This window comes from Clavelina lepadiformis, chromosome 4 (assembly GCF_947623445.1).
Source record: "Clavelina lepadiformis chromosome 4, kaClaLepa1.1, whole genome shotgun sequence".
Classification (NCBI taxonomy): Eukaryota; Metazoa; Chordata; class Ascidiacea; order Aplousobranchia; family Clavelinidae; genus Clavelina; species Clavelina lepadiformis.
In genome coordinates, this window is record NC_135243.1 from 1,505,286 (window position 1) to 1,520,962 (window position 15,677).

Here is a 15,677-nt window from a genome sequence, read left to right on the forward strand (position 1 = left end):
CGCAAAGAAGAAGGTCGGTTGCAGCTATACACGCATACTGTGCATACATAGAATACTTGTGCGCATGCGCAACATGTTCCAGCTGTTCTCTGGACTTCCGCTTTGCTTTAAAAACTTTCAGGCTGTTTCCGTCTTTCAAAGTCATATTTATCGCCACTGATTCGATGAGTTTTGTCACGTGTACATTACTTTGTCCTATTTCATCGATCTATTCTGGCTAATCTAGGCAAATATTTATGAATCAACACAACTTTTATTACGTAATAATAGGTAATGTTAAAACGTATTGTTATCTAACAATATTACTCTTTGCTTTGTATAGAATAATCATTATTACAAAAACCACAGAAACCAACCATTGTTTTTCTTCGTGTACAAGCGATTACTTAACACCAGCGCAGCAAATAATTTAAGTTGTTCACATGAAACCCAGGAATACTTGAAGCGCACTAGCGCCAACATGCGGTAGAAATAAAGGCGCCCGGATCGGTTAATATTTCAGAATAAGGTGCAGGGAAGATCAAATGAGGTGATAAAAATTGCGTATTTGTGTGGTTAGACGAGTAGGTGTGAGCCAGGAACTTGGGTAGATACAAACTTACCATGAAACATAATTTTACCTTGTGGGCCGTGTGTAATCGGTATCTACTGTAAGTTATCTGCGTCTGATTTTAAAAATGGATTCTTAGAAAAGATGCTGACTCAAAACTTTTCTGCGTCGTTCTCCGCATCAGGCTTGTATGTGGAGTAAGGACGAGATTGCGATCTCTCAAATGCTGGGCTGCAAGGTCACTCACAAGTAGTCGAGAAGCTTCAACAACACGCATCAGGTCGCATGGAGCTGGATTTTGTGTCTGGCTGGTGTTGGAATAAGCTGCATTTCGCTTTCAGTGAATTATCTCGCAAAATTGTTTCAAAATTAAAACTTGTAGAAGCAGTGCTGAGGCTGATGCAAGTGACAAGGTTTGAATAAGCGACAGCCAATAATACGGCCAGATGTCATTTGAAACTACACCGCGGTTATTTTGCGAGTGATGCAAAAAATATTGTCTACGAGTGCATCAAAATGTGGCTTAAAACTATAAAGTTGTGAAAAAATTCAGTAACTTTAAAAAATAAAAACAGTTGTTAGAACAAGAGTTTAATAAACGACACTGACAGCGTTAAGTTGTTTCAAAAGAGAATCTTCCTCAAAACCCCGTCTCCGCCAGTGGAGGAGCTGCATGGAGGTTCTTGAGGACGACCGGATATCTGGATATCTGATAGTCGGGGTCGAGTATGGACCACTTGGGTATTTGGAGGTGGATAGGGGCGAGGCAGCCCTGGTTAAGCGGGATGTCGTAGCCCACCATGCACCTGAGGGAGTAGATGATGACAGACTTACTGATCGCTCTCGGCGCGTTCAACTTGTTTATCACCATAGGGGATGTCCCTTCGAAATCGAATGTCGCGCTGCTCTATATGAGGACCAGGTGGATACCCTAAACAGAAAGCTTCGTTGAAATGTTTGTGATTGATACAGTTGTGACGTCACAAAGACACTTACCTTCTGGTTAGCGGCAACTAGCGCTCTTAAGTCGGCCAGGTTGCCATGGAGATTGTGGGTCCGGCTGCAACTAGTGAATTCTCCTGGGAGCATGAGAAACGCTGTTACTTGTGTGAGTTAACAAGTAAAAACAAGTTCAATAGGGTTTAAAGCAGTGGTTCCCAACCTGGGGTTCGCGGACCACTTGGGGGTTCGTGAGTGTCTTGGTTGCATGTAGGCTACTTTATTTCTCTATTGTTTGTGCAACGAAAGAAGAGAATCATAAACATTTTAAGACAATATTTCATTGAAATTTGCAGCAGCTCTCAAATATATCCTATATTACAGTAAATATCCCTCAATAGTAGGTTATGCATTAAATACCAAGACATTTTTTCATTGAATTCTTGGCAAATTTTAGGTACGGGTCCGCAGGCTTGAAAATTTATTAAAATGGGTCCGCAACTAAAAAAACATTGGGAACCACTGGTTTAAAGGTAATTCTGACTCATTAGAAAACCAGAAACCAATTCGTCATTTCACACAACAACTACCATGAAACTTTTCAGCATCATATGATACGAGAAAGCACGTCATTCACAACATTATCACATAAATCACAATCACATCCCAGCATAAATGGCAACCTTCTCAAAATGTTTCAGGAGCGGTTAGTTAACACAAACACCTATGCTGTACAACTATGAAATTTTTGAACATCATATGATAAACTTCGTGATCAGATCTATAACATTTATCACATCACTAAGCATATCACATGATCATACTCACGAGAGTAAACAGGAAGATGAACTCCTCCAGCACATGGATGATTGGAGACGATGCAATCTCCTTCATTGATCTCTATTGCCCACATCTGGAACTGCACGCCATCCAACATGGCCCCTAGATGGCCTGGGATGTGAGGAGCTTTGGAAACAAGACGACCATCGGGTCCAAAAAGAGCGCACGAGAAGTCAAGTCGTTCCTGTCGATTCATGTAATGTTACACAATAAACAATGAGTGCTTTCACGACACACAATGATCATAATAGAACTACACCTAGTCAGCTATCAAGAACATATTTACACAAGTATGTCTTGCAATATACACAGGACTATACAGGACTTTCAACGACTGAAGCACAGATAAAATGTCAAGGGCTGGGAAATCTTGGTGTAATAAATTAGACCAAACAAATAAAAGCAGTGTTGGACGATTATCTAGACCAGTAATGTATAAATAACAAACATGTTAAAATATGACAAGTTCAAGCCAGACAAATACCTTAATGTTAGTGGATATTGCTGTCCGTTGTAGAATCCTACCCATCTGTTCTGCAATGCTCGTGAACCTTTGATGTCAAAGGTCAGAGGTTATAATATATTGATAAGATCAGTGATCCCAGTCTAGCACACACAATAAAAGTTAATACGGAATGACAAATAACCCAACCCCACTTGCAACTACCCCCATAATCATTGCATGCATTTCATATTCAATTTCCCAGTTATTGTCATTTGGGTAAATTGTCAGTCATAAAAATCGCTTCGAAAAATTCAGTCTACAAAATAACACCTATACAGTCGACTCCGCTTAATTCGGACCCTTTGGTTCCGCTCACTTTTGGCCGAATTAAGCGGAGAAACGGCTTTGTCCGAATTAAGCGGAAAATCAATTGTTTGTTTCATGGTCATGCGTAAAGGCAGACAACACAAATAAGTACTGTACTGTTGCGTAATAAATGAATTGCTGCTGCGCTATACTGCAGTAACTGGCACTGATCGCATAAAACGTCTTCGTTTACTTTAGTGAGCAATTTCACTTTTTGTGCTAAACTTTTCTGTACAATTTTGTCCTACAAGATGGACGCAATTGTACCGAAGTAAAAGCGACTATGAAGCTGGCACGGCGTTATATGAGTTCATTGTCGATTGTTTCTGCATGAATCGTCATTGTTTCACCATAATCACTCATTATGCAATTGCATCTTGTCTTAAAACGAACGAAGTACTGTTTATTGTATCATAACCTAACGATAGGAATTGCGAACCTGTGTCCGAATTAAGCGGAGAATTGTCCGAATTAACAGGAGTTTTTTACGTTCAATTTTTACTTTTGTTCCGTTCCCGAGCATTTTGGCCGAATAAAGCGGTTGTCCGGGTTATCCGGTGTCCGAATTAAGCGGATTCGACTGTATATTTAAAATAACGGAGAATGACAAAGAACCCAGCCGCACCTTACAACTACTCCAATGGTCATTGCATGCATTTGATATTCAATTTTCCAGTTATTGTCAGTTATAAACTTGCTTCCAAAAACTGTATCTACGAAATAACACTGACCTGTGTGAAAATATAGAGAGTTGGATAGCGTCCAATTCCTTGCCAATATGCTTCGACTTTCCCTTCCCTTTCGACTTTCCCTATCATGATGGTCACATCACCTGAATAAGCGAAATTTTTGCAAAATTGTAATTTATAATCACGGCAAGCTACAATGATGTTGTCAACCTATCATGTAACAAAAAGACTACCCTCATCAAACTCTAAGTGATGTCACCATGACATCATAACGCAATACCTTTCTTAGTCATCTCTGCCTTGCAGTCGGGTTCGACCAAGATTGTGCTATTCTTGTCGATGATGATCGCTGGACCGTGAATCACCTGACAGGTCCTCCATGAAATGGACGCTAATGTCGAGATGACCTCCATCGAAATAACTTGACATCACCTGCACAACACATGCTTTATTATGACATCATTTATTGTAATAAACAGTCAATGCATGCACTTGACAACATGCATTTGTTCTTATGTCTGGTAAGATCTTATGCACAGAGAATCAGAGCATACTTAGGTGTGTGAATTTTGCCATTTTAATTAACGTTTCGTGCTAGTAGTAGCATGAACTACGACCAAGATACCATTTGCAGCATGTTATCTTCACAATCACTTTATAAGTTACCTCGGATTGATGAAATTATTCACGGTTTGTGATTTAAGTATTTGTAATAAGACGATAGCACAACATACACATAAGTGCAGCAAAAAAAATTTAGCATTGATATTTAACAACACTTTACATCATCACTAGGGCAACCAAAAGTCAATATGGTCAATTTTTTTACCTGCTCAGAATGCTATGAAACAAATTTCAGCTTTGTACGACGGGTGGCATAGAAGTTATTAGGTCAGATAAAGTCAAAATGTTATGTTAGGTCAAAATACGGTCAAATTGTCTTTTTTTAGGTCAAAATCTATTAAACTTGTAATTTTGTAACCATTTTGTAATATTATTCTTCCGTTTTTCTCTTTTCTTGTACCGCAAACAATTCCAGTCCCGCAAATTTTACTTAGAACCAAAGCCACAAAGAGAGGCAAGGCTTTTCAGCGCGTTTGGTGACGTCACGATGTGACGGCATTGCATTTGAAACTGCAAGCTGTCAATCTTAAGATGCAGAAACAAAAAAAAAGTCAACACTAGAAAAGCATTTTGTCATTTTTAAATGCAGCTTTAGATTAGAAAGTTGCTGTAGACAGTGTAAAGACTATCAGTATAGCGTTTTTCAAAATGAGGTCAAAATTTAAACGTTTTAGGCCAAAATTTGCAAATTTTAAGGTCAAAATTGAAAAGTTTTAGGTCAAAAAACTGGTTGCCCTAATCATCACAAATCATATTGTTACCTGTCGTACAACATTTGCTCTGGCAACAACATTTCCAGACACAGATTGGCGTCACAGTTAGGGAATCCCCTTACTGAAGCATGTGATGCCTGGATGGGCCCCAGCAGATTCAGGGAGGACTCGGGCTGACGACAAACAAACCCAACCGGAAAAATTGCATAGACCAGACCGTGCTGCGACTGTGTCGCTGTCAAGCTGTGATGAAAATGTTCAACTGTCATACAATTCAAACAAAATAAGACAACATATTCTACTGTCAGTAGAAATAATGCAAAACGAGACAAGAACAAATGAGACAAGTCGTCTTTCTCCAAATTTTGAACGTCCACTTTAATTTGTAAAAGCTAAAAAGGTAAAAAATATAAAAAAGAGCTTGAAAGCTTGAAAGAAAACAAAATAGTAAATACAACATATACACAAAAATATAACAAAGCATGTAGAGTCCAAACAACACATACTAGCACATATCGGCACATTGAGATAAAAAACAAACTTTCTCCTGATGTTGACATTAACAGGAAAGTTTGTGCCATTGTTGAAGTTTTGCTTTAATTTAAGATTTGAAAACAAAATACCTGTGGTGCTTGTATGGTGACACCAGCTGTAGTAGACTTGAATACATGCTCAAATTCCCCGTCGTTTCGACTTAGATCTGTTGATGTTCCTGTGTAAATAGTGTCATAAATTTCATCACAATTTAAGTATTTGCATGTCACAAAATCATTCTTTATTACAGAACGAAGAACTTGTCAGGATATTCACAAATTGTATAAACAAGTGTCGAGCCACACGGCCACAACACCAAGCACTGGAATAAATGGTTGGGATACCACGATGACAACACAAGGACATAACTTACGTAATCTTATTAATATTTATCTAGCTTGTGCATGCATGCAACGTACATGCTCATACTGATACTGGATATATTAGCGGCACCATACCTCTCATGTTGTACCCAAATGCTATGTTGGTCTTCAAATGACGTCATAGCGTACCACATAACGCCACCTGCTGGGCCGGATAATATTGTTCTACTTTCATTGAACCTGAGCATAGAGGAGTGTGAGATGTTATATTTTATATCAGAAGATGTAATCCCAGGATGGGCAACAGTTTTGAACTCATGGGTTGCTTTGGGTGTTGAGTTTGTACAGGCAGGCACAACCATATGCACAAATGATGTCATAACTAGTTTGAGTCCTCACTTGTTTCTATTTCTAGCTACAACAGCATGAAACAAATAAACTACTATAATTACATACAGAAGTGAGGCCTACTTGAGCTCTAGTCAGACACTAGCTTAAGCGTATTTACTGTACTAAAACTAACGGAAAACTAGAAATTCAGTAAGGGGAAATTTGAGTCTTTTGGTTGGCTTTAATGGGAAAGCAGATCAAAAAGGTTAAGAACCGCTGCTTTAAATCAAAGTAAAAAGTGGTAATAAACTCATCTCTGATTAAGTATTTAAAACCATAGAAACTATAAAATAAGCAAAGACGAAAAATACAAAACCGACATTTAGCGTCACCAGTGGGTAGTTGCTTAGTACAACTGCATTGTCAACTGGAAACATCAGAGTTGATCAGCTTACGAGGTCGAATAATTTCAGTCTGGACTAATTTCCAATGTAAAGAAGATCTCTCCAACCCTTAGTGAGAGCAAGTGCCATTCTTTCACCTTTCCTCTCAAGGAGAGCATTTGTGGCGACCGTCGTTCCAATCCGGATGAAATCGATCTTACTTGAGTCGAATGATTCGATCATCATAATTTTCAACTCTTTGAAACAAAATTAAACTATGTATACATAATTAGGCAGTCTATCGAATTAAACAACAATTCTTAGCAGTGGTTTTCGCCAAGTCGACAAATGGTTAAACTTGAGGAAATGAAGGAAAGCTAAGTTTAATTAGAGACAAAATTACGGGCATATTTGTAATTAAACACCAGCCTTGAAATCAAACTACTTTTCATGATAATCTTTTTAGCCTTGTCAACGAAGCAAATTAGTAAACTTGAAACAACTATGAGACATAAAATCATCAATAAAATTATGATAAACTTTACCATATTGGCTATATGTTTATTTTTGTCACAAACCTCTTCCATAATCCTTCAAACTCCTTCCCCTTGTGTTTACTTTTCTGATTCAAAATTTGTTTCTTCTTAGAACTTACTCAGCATTTATCATGTTAAGTGTTTCCTAAAATCTAAGCATAGTGTCGGAGTGCGTCCATTATTTTCTTTCATGCCATAATAAAAGGCACTTGCAAGGCTGCCTGTAGAGTTAGGCCGATACAAACCCAAACTAGAATAGATTCGCTGAATATCATCTGCATTCAGGTGAACACAAATACTAGGCTAATGATATCGAAACTGACTACAAAATTATTATATTTCCTATATTTATATTTTCCAGGCTAAACAAACCAGGGTCAACATTTTTCATACAGCCAGTGTATACATGTTCTTATACAGCCTACTGAAGGCCATTTACTTAAAAATTTTGCTTTTCAAATTTTATTCTTTTGAAACCAAACAATTCTTCAGCAACTAGGCCAGGGGTTCTTAAAGTATGGGTCGCGACCCAAACATGGGTCGCGGAGGGTCAGAAAATGGGTCGCGACATAGTGACATAGGTGGGTCGCGACATAGGTTAATATAATATAATATAGGTCTATAGGACATTAAAATGGGTCGCGACATAGGTTTGGGTCGTGAGGTGATCATGAAACTCAGATTTGGGTCGCGCTCAAAAAAGTTTAAGAACCGCTGAACTAGGCCTACACTGGAAAAAAGTGACCGTCATTAGGCCTAGTCCAAAATTTTTATCATTCACTAATAAGACGCTGATTTCGTTCAAAAACATTGGCCATCATGCCATATTGTGGTCAAGTACCCATAAATCTGCCTACATACAGTTTGCAACGCCTTTTTATGGCTGACTACGTCCCACCGATGCACTGGAAACAATGTTGGTTAACTAAAATCCATTATACGATGTGATTGGCGTTTACTTCGTTATATGTGAAAGACTAGTGGCTTAATCTCATTCGTGCCAAGTAATATATGGAACCACTTGACACAGTCAGAGTTATTGACCTAATAGTTGCTGTTATCGCGATAAATATCACATTAATATTGAGATGGTGACATTTCATCACTGTTTAAAAGATTCCTTATCCTTGCAATGTCATATTTTTATGAATTTTGATTTTTCTACTAAATGCAAGGCGCAGCAAGGTAAAAACACTCTAGAAGTAATCCTGAGTAAGTACAACAGGCCGACATTTTTTTACAACTATCATTAACCTATGAAAAATGAATTGATGACAAATAATAATTTCGTTGTTGTATTACTTGGCTTGAATTATTACACAACAAACACCTTTGCCATAAAGACCGGACTTTCTCTGGCTGTTCGTGTTACCATATGAGCGAAGAACAATGTTGATTGATAGTTGTTTTACTTCTCATTCGATGGTATGAGTTCTCATTTCTCAAACGGCGTGACTATGCTGTTCTAGTTGCTTAAATTCTGTCTATGCATATTAGTAAATGATAAAGTCCCATTTTTATTTATTTTTATCAGACACAAAGGCTTACACCTTTGGGCAAATCTTACTGAATGTTACATGGCGCAGTAGTAACAAGTGAATGGGAACAGTAAAAGGAAAGATTGCAAACATTATATCGGTATTTATATGGCACACCAGTTCAAGCCAGGTAGTTTATCTGAACATCATCAAGGAGAATTTAAGCTTGGTCCACAACTAAATTGCAAGATTCCAAATTAAAATTTAAGCATTTCCGCAACAACTTAAGACTCGCGAGTCACGCGTGACGTCACAACCCAAATTACTTTCTTAGAAACGTAAAAACGTTTTTTTTAAATAATCCGGGAATGCTAACGCACACAAGAGCTACGATTATTTGATTTACTTTTATAATAAAAACATGGCATTTATGTTAAAAATCACAGCAAATATATTCAAGATAACATTAATTTAAGCTAAAAAATGTGGTTCCTATCTATAGGACGTAATAGGACCTCTTATAGGACCTAATATGTAATTACTTGAGAGTGACGTGTAACAGTGTTTGCTATGTTGGCAAGGTGTGACGTCATCGAAGCTTGTCATTGGTGGTTTTGTAATACAGTGACGTAACAACTTACATGAAAGGCATTTAGTTAGTACATGGTATTAAGCAGGGATGATGCCACAAAGTAATACACTGTGCTCCTACAAATGGTATTCCGCTGTATGGAGCGTCGGAGCACTCGTTTCATGCAAAATGACCGAGTGCAATTGGTGGGAAGGTAATTGTTCTGGTCTTTCAGTTCCGGATTCGTCACAAAGTCTGTCTAGCTTAACGGTTACGTGGAAATGAGTAGATAGTGGTGTGGATTGAGTCGAGTGACGTCTCACTAAATATAATAAAAATCGTGCCTTAACTGTGATAAACCAAGCAGGCCATTCAAATCGAGTAATGACATGACATCTTTGATTTGTGGCTGGATGGGTGAAACCTTCATTTGTTAAAAAATATTTAATAAATTACAGATTAAACATCAGCCAATACCACGGAGGTCTTTCTCCAAGCAGGGCACTCTTGTATTGTGACGCCATTTCCGCCAATTCCTTCCAACCGCGTTCAGAATTTCCGAGTTGCTCAAGCAATAAATCAAACAGACCAAGAAACCCTGCCGTGTCATAAAAAACAATAAGTTGTCTGAAATTCGTCAGAAATATATTAATCAAAACATTTATGGCTCCGTCAGTGAAACGACAGAGTGTTATGACGTCAAGTCGTCAATACACGAATGGTAGAGAAGCGCAATTATGTGCAGATCGCGATTGTAAGACATGTAGTTAAAGGTGCCAGTTGCATTCCGTAGATGAAAGACAATTCTGACCGCACAATCGAAGGAATCAACAAGTTTACCTGAAATGACTGAAAGATGGCGTTGACGTAGAAGAAAGCGATTTCACCAGCGCCATCTCCCGGACTGAGGAAAAACAAGATGTAAGTAATTCCAAGAAGGTTGAAAAGAAAGAAAGCCGCCTTTACTGCTTTTGAATAGGTCACTGCACTTTCCAGCGAGTTCTGCTTGATGAGTTTAGTGACCAAAATTCGAACGACATTCACCATTATCAACGCGTTGATCTGTTTAGAAGGAAATAAATGTTTTAATTTCAAAGCGTCATAAATTACTTGGTTGATGGTGGATGAACCGTGTTGACCCAGTAGATAGTAAAATAAAAACAAGATATAAGGTGGTCGCACTCTGAAGGTTAACTTTATTTTTGATTCTTCTACACGAGCTTTCGCAAGCATAAGTTTCTTCTTCAGGTTTACTGAGAGATGGCAAAAATTATTTCCAATAAGTTACTCCGAGCGACTGGTAGTTCTGATCCTGACTACTATAGCCAATACTTAATTCTGATCATTGTTATAATGTGACGTCATAAAAACTTACCGCGAACAAGACAAAGATGGGAATCTGGTAGAAATATTCGACCCAGGTGTCTGTCGGGTTCTGCATCCAGCATTCTTTGTCCTCATAAACCGCTTTGAGCGCTGCCCATATAACTGTGATTGGGATCGGTGTGCCTGCGTCATAGACATCTTGTGTTATTAGTAATTAATTAACATGTTTTCGGTGAAAATTTGTGCTGAACATATCTGATACAAACAGCTTAATGAAACAGGTATAAGCTTTGGTTTATGCAACATCTCAGAAACACGTAGGCCTATAAAAACACAAAAGACTCCTTTATACTCATACAGCGCCATTAACAAAACATTCCTAGCGCAATCTAAAAGAGTTAGGACAAGTTTTAGGATGTTAATATTCGGACCAATTTTAAGTTGCATGACATATATGACATTAAATAACCTGACTAAGTCAATGGTTGAACAGGATTTTGTAGAAGTCAAAGACAATGGCGGTAACAATGGACTTATCTGACATCACAATAGTCAGTATGTGTGTAGGTAGCTTTGCGACTACAACGTGACCATGATACCCTGTCACCAAACTTGGCAAAAATAAATAAATGTATGATGAAGAATAATTGTTTCTTCAGGGCCGACTGCAGGTCGAAACCCACTGACTCGTAAAATGGGAATCGAAATATTGGTCAAAGCAACTGTAATGAATCCTGACTTACCCCAACCTAGCGCCATGTAGAGCTTTATGCTGAACCTGTCGTACGTGTAAGCCATGACCACCATCATGTGAAGGTAGACGCCCTCCACGAACATCCAGCAGTAGGTGGCCACTTGAGAGTAGATGGAGATGGCGGCCAGGACGCGACATAGAACCTGGAACCAAACCTAGGAGATTATGAGAAGAAGAAGTGGCGTAAACAATTGTGCAGACTTGCACATATTATATAAAGATATTTTGTTTACCAAAAAATGTCGATACAATAAACCGTAAATTTGTAATTAAACTTAAACTTAAACATTTTAATTAGCTTCGTTGTAAGAGTAGTGGTAAGCATAAGATATCTTTTACGTCATACTAATTACGTCAAAATACCTCATTGTTTTTTCTTGTTTGGTAGCTGGTGAAGAAACTATAAATTAACCAGATGACGTTTTGTAGAATGAGTGACGTAGCAAGATTCCAATGAATGATATTTCTCCAACACCGGATGCTTCTACAGCGTGATGACGTAAACAAAATGACGTATGCATGCCGTAATAAAGCCGAAATAACCTATTTTTGCCAAGAGAACAACAGAATTGGACATCACTTAATGGTTTGTATAAAGTGTTAGCATAGAGTTTATGCCATAGAGCCCTCCCTATGCAAGAGATATTTTTCTCACATTAGTCTTTTAACTTTCAACATACAAACCATACACTTTCTTATAACCAGTTTATTATAATTGAATCGTTGCAGAACTTCCATCGCGTAAAGCCGCGAATTTTCGTCATCACCTCTCTGTGAATTTTCCAAAACTACGTTTAGGTCATAATTGAATTTACTTTGAAGTCAAAGTATAATTATGACTCAAGGTCTTAAATGGCTAAGACTGAGATCAAAGAATACGGGGTCAATGACCTCTAAATCGAGTTATCGCGATGTTTTAAAATCGATGTCATCCGCCATAGATGTACCTGAGTCTCCAGAAGAGTAAAAAAGCGATGATCAACGTGAAGAGGGAAAGTCCCCTGCCTACGTAAGTTATCATGACGACAATCTTGAGATGGGTATTGACGTAATCTTCGGCAGGGTCACTCTGAAATTTAAAAATCGTGTAAATCATTTTTTAGATTTAAAAATTTCTATCCTGATGCGATGTTAGTATTGAATGATATAATTCGAAACAAGCAAGCAATCTTGATCATATAAGTTGATAAAGTTTGTTGACTCCAGATTGAATTTATTTAAAGTTAATTGAATGTAAGTTCTATTTGTTGTTATTCTGGAATTATTAAGACTATCCATAAAATTTTTATGTGAACGCATTCATGCAGAACTGACCGAGTCCGGTATGGGATGACAAGCAGTAAAATTAATGCGAGACCATCTTCCGTCTGATTCACACTTGCGAGTGGCGTTAACTGGATTTCAAAGAAAGTAACTCATAAATGTTCCATTTATTTTCAACGATAACCTTGTAGGCTATCGAATGTCATATAAAGTTCAAATTTATCTATTTGTAAGCAGTAATATAGGCAGCTCCATTGCAATGAGAATATAAAAAGTATACTGTAAATAACTTAATGTCGTCCAGGTTAAAACCCTCATACATGAATTGTTGTAATGAACTCCATTGAGCTTCTTAAAACATCTCGTGTAGGCAATGCCGCCACCAAGCGTTTGGGAAAAGCAGACATCCGGGGGATTCATGTTGGTCACGTGAGTGTTGACGTAAGGGCAGTGACCTTTAGCAAGGAAAGAAAGGTGAAAATTTTGTGGAAATATCGAGTATTTCTAGTTTTGTGAAAAATTGGAATTGTTTCCGTGGTTATTAGTTGAGATTGAAACAAGAAATTGTTTCGTCATAATATTACCGGGTACTTTGGTGTAATTTTGACAGAATTTGGCAATGATGACGCAACTCGTCTGTTTCTCTCCCAGAAACTCAATTTCTTTATCGTGGGGCTCTTTGCTGGGTCGAATAGGAAATACAAAATACAGTAGTAGCATGTTCGGCTAAAATAAGACGTCACAGAAAACTATTATGACATCATTTTCGATATAAAGCGATTACCTATAATTGGCACACATTTTGTCCAAATTTGTTGAAGTGATCCCACTGACCATCAACTAAGAAAAGAATAAAAGTGACGAAAAATACAAAAATTAAAAGTCTATCAACTCGGTACAACTCACGACAAGTGTTGTTGATATTTGAAAGTGACGTAAGAAAAGGAAGACTCGCTTTCTCACAGCGATGATACATAGTCCACGTTACTTCCGATCCTTGTTACGTCATTGCGGCTTAAATCGTATTTCAGTTCGAATGAACGACAGGTTTTTCTGGTTTAATTTTTTATATGACTCGGTTTCAACTAGTTTTACTTATTTCAGAATAAAATATGAAAAATCTTTCCTAAACGACAATTCTATTTCTATCAATTCTGTATCTCGCTCTGAATATTTTACATTTATTTTAAGATTTAGTCAAAGTCGCCAACATTATGGCAGACTTAATGAAACATTAAGACGCTCATGACTACTAAAAGGTTGAAGATAAATTGTTGAATCTCTGATAGAACTTTTTCGTTGAAAACTAGCAGCAGAAAATGACACTTGGTTTTGTTTTGGTGGAAAGTGTGATTGATCAAAAATAAACGTAGAGTTATAAACTACAACAATTGTTAAGTCATAACCACATTGATAAACAGCTCTACATATCTATATATATCTTAGTTACTTGACAACGTGAAAATGCAAGTTACAGCGACGTGGCCCGGTAATTAGGCATAAGACGTCATATTTTATGACCTATCTTGTACTTTGACTTAATACCTGTGCGGCCAAGAAAACCAAGACTACTGGAATTTTTTGAACGTTCATCTTTACGAGAATGACATCATTTTCAATGACTTCATTACTTGAAAAATCTCTTAATTGAAAGTTTTCTTATACAGGCCTATAGCTGATGCAGAAAAAAGCAAACAAAATTTGTTTAATTTTGTCCCAACTAATTTCATTAATGAAAGCATACCCGTTAATTCCTGAACACAATTCTGAACCTCTGCTCGGGTTATAAATCAGACACCTCACACTACAACTGTTGCTTTTACAGTCGACTCCGCTTAATTCGTACACTTTGGTTCCGCTCACTTTTGGCCGAATTAAGCGGAGAAACGGCTTTGTCCGAATTAAGCGGAAAGTCAATTGTTCGTTTCATGGTCATGCATAAAGGCAAAAAACGCATTTAAAATACTGCACTGTTGCGTAATATATGAATTGCAGCTGCGCTATACTGCAGTAACTGGCACTGATCGCATAAAACGTCTTCGTTTACTTTAGTGAGCAATTTCACTTTTTGTGCTAAACTTTTCTGTACAATTTTGTCCTACAAGATGGACGCAAAAGTATAGTAAAAGCGACTATGAAGCTGGCACGGCCTTATATGAGTTCATTGTCGATTGTTACTGCATTGATCGTCATTGTTTCACCATAATCACTCATAATGCAATTGCATCTTGTCTTAAAACGAACGAAGTACTGTTTATTGTATCATAAGTTCATAACCTAACGATGGAATTGCGAACCTGTGTCCGAATTAAGCGGAGAATTGTCCGAATTAACAGGAGTTTTTTACGTTCAATTTTTACTTTTGTTCCGTTCCCGAGCATTTTGGCCGAATAAAGCGGTTGTCCGAGTTATCCGGTGTCCGAATTAAGAGGATCCGACTGTATTTCAACAAGATGTGGACTTTCTGTGGCTGTAACATATAGACTTTGCAAATCTTTCATTATTCCTTACTTATAAATCTTTCTTGGAAAACAGAAAGCGAAAACAATCATGACTGAAACAAGCAAGTCTAACATTAAAAGCTCGAACAAAAACACAGACCGCAAAAATAAAAGAAACAACTCAGAAGAGATTTCAATAAACACGTCAAGCTCCATCAATGCGGGTGGTACCTTACTTATAAATCTTTCTTAGACGACAGAAAGTGAAACCAGTAATGATTGCCACAAGCATGTCTAAAATTAAAAGCTCGAGTAAAATAACGGACCGCAAACATAAAAGAAACAGCTCAGAAGAGATTTCATCATCATTCCATCAATGCGGGTGGTTTCATAAATCAACCACGACACCGCGTCACTCACTCTACAGCCCTGCACTGAACTAACTACCCAAGCATATGGCAAACTACTATATGAAGAAAATTTAATTTTGCGCGATGCTATTTCTTTTGAAGTTGGAGTATATCCAATTAGAGTGTAAATTTGAGGCCATATTAAGTATTCACTTATAACTC

General features: G+C 37.6%; 2 protein-coding genes across 9 annotated transcripts; both read right to left on the bottom strand.

Annotated features, from left to right (window-relative positions):
• Positions 1 to 239: 239 nt before the first annotated feature.
• On the bottom strand, positions 240 to 7,562 carry LOC143452337 (5-oxoprolinase-like). Of its 8 annotated transcripts, none has more exons than XM_076953267.1 (10): positions 7,315 to 7,562; positions 6,159 to 6,993; positions 5,790 to 5,878; positions 5,215 to 5,409; positions 4,110 to 4,978; positions 3,872 to 3,972; positions 2,814 to 2,880; positions 2,318 to 2,513; positions 1,547 to 1,629; positions 240 to 1,481 (listed from the first exon to the last, which is right to left on the bottom strand). In XM_076953267.1, the coding sequence occupies exons 7-10, from the start codon at positions 2,856 to 2,858 to the stop codon at positions 1,458 to 1,460; spliced, it is 348 nt and encodes a 115-aa protein (XP_076809382.1). In that variant the 5' UTR covers positions 2,859 to 2,880; positions 3,872 to 3,972; positions 4,110 to 4,978; positions 5,215 to 5,409; positions 5,790 to 5,878; positions 6,159 to 6,993; positions 7,315 to 7,562; the 3' UTR covers positions 240 to 1,457. The 8 variants fall into 8 exon arrangements, 3 of the variants coding, with proteins under 3 accessions (XP_076809382.1, XP_076809381.1, XP_076809383.1); XM_076953266.1 differs by having other exon boundaries at positions 5,215 to 5,558; XM_076953268.1 differs by lacking the exons at positions 5,215 to 5,409; positions 5,790 to 5,878 and having other exon boundaries at positions 4,110 to 4,261.
• Positions 7,563 to 9,773: 2,211 nt separating this feature from the next.
• LOC143451755 (corticotropin-releasing factor receptor 2-like) lies at positions 9,774 to 13,384 on the bottom strand. Its single transcript, XM_076952481.1, has 9 exons — positions 13,249 to 13,384; positions 12,985 to 13,119; positions 12,716 to 12,795; positions 12,349 to 12,470; positions 12,086 to 12,215; positions 11,391 to 11,556; positions 10,697 to 10,830; positions 10,209 to 10,383; positions 9,774 to 9,919 (listed from the first exon to the last, which is right to left on the bottom strand). Exons 1-9 carry the CDS (start codon positions 13,382 to 13,384, stop codon positions 9,774 to 9,776), a joined length of 1,224 nt encoding a protein of 407 aa, XP_076808596.1.
• Between the last annotated feature and the right edge of the window lie 2,293 nt (positions 13,385 to 15,677).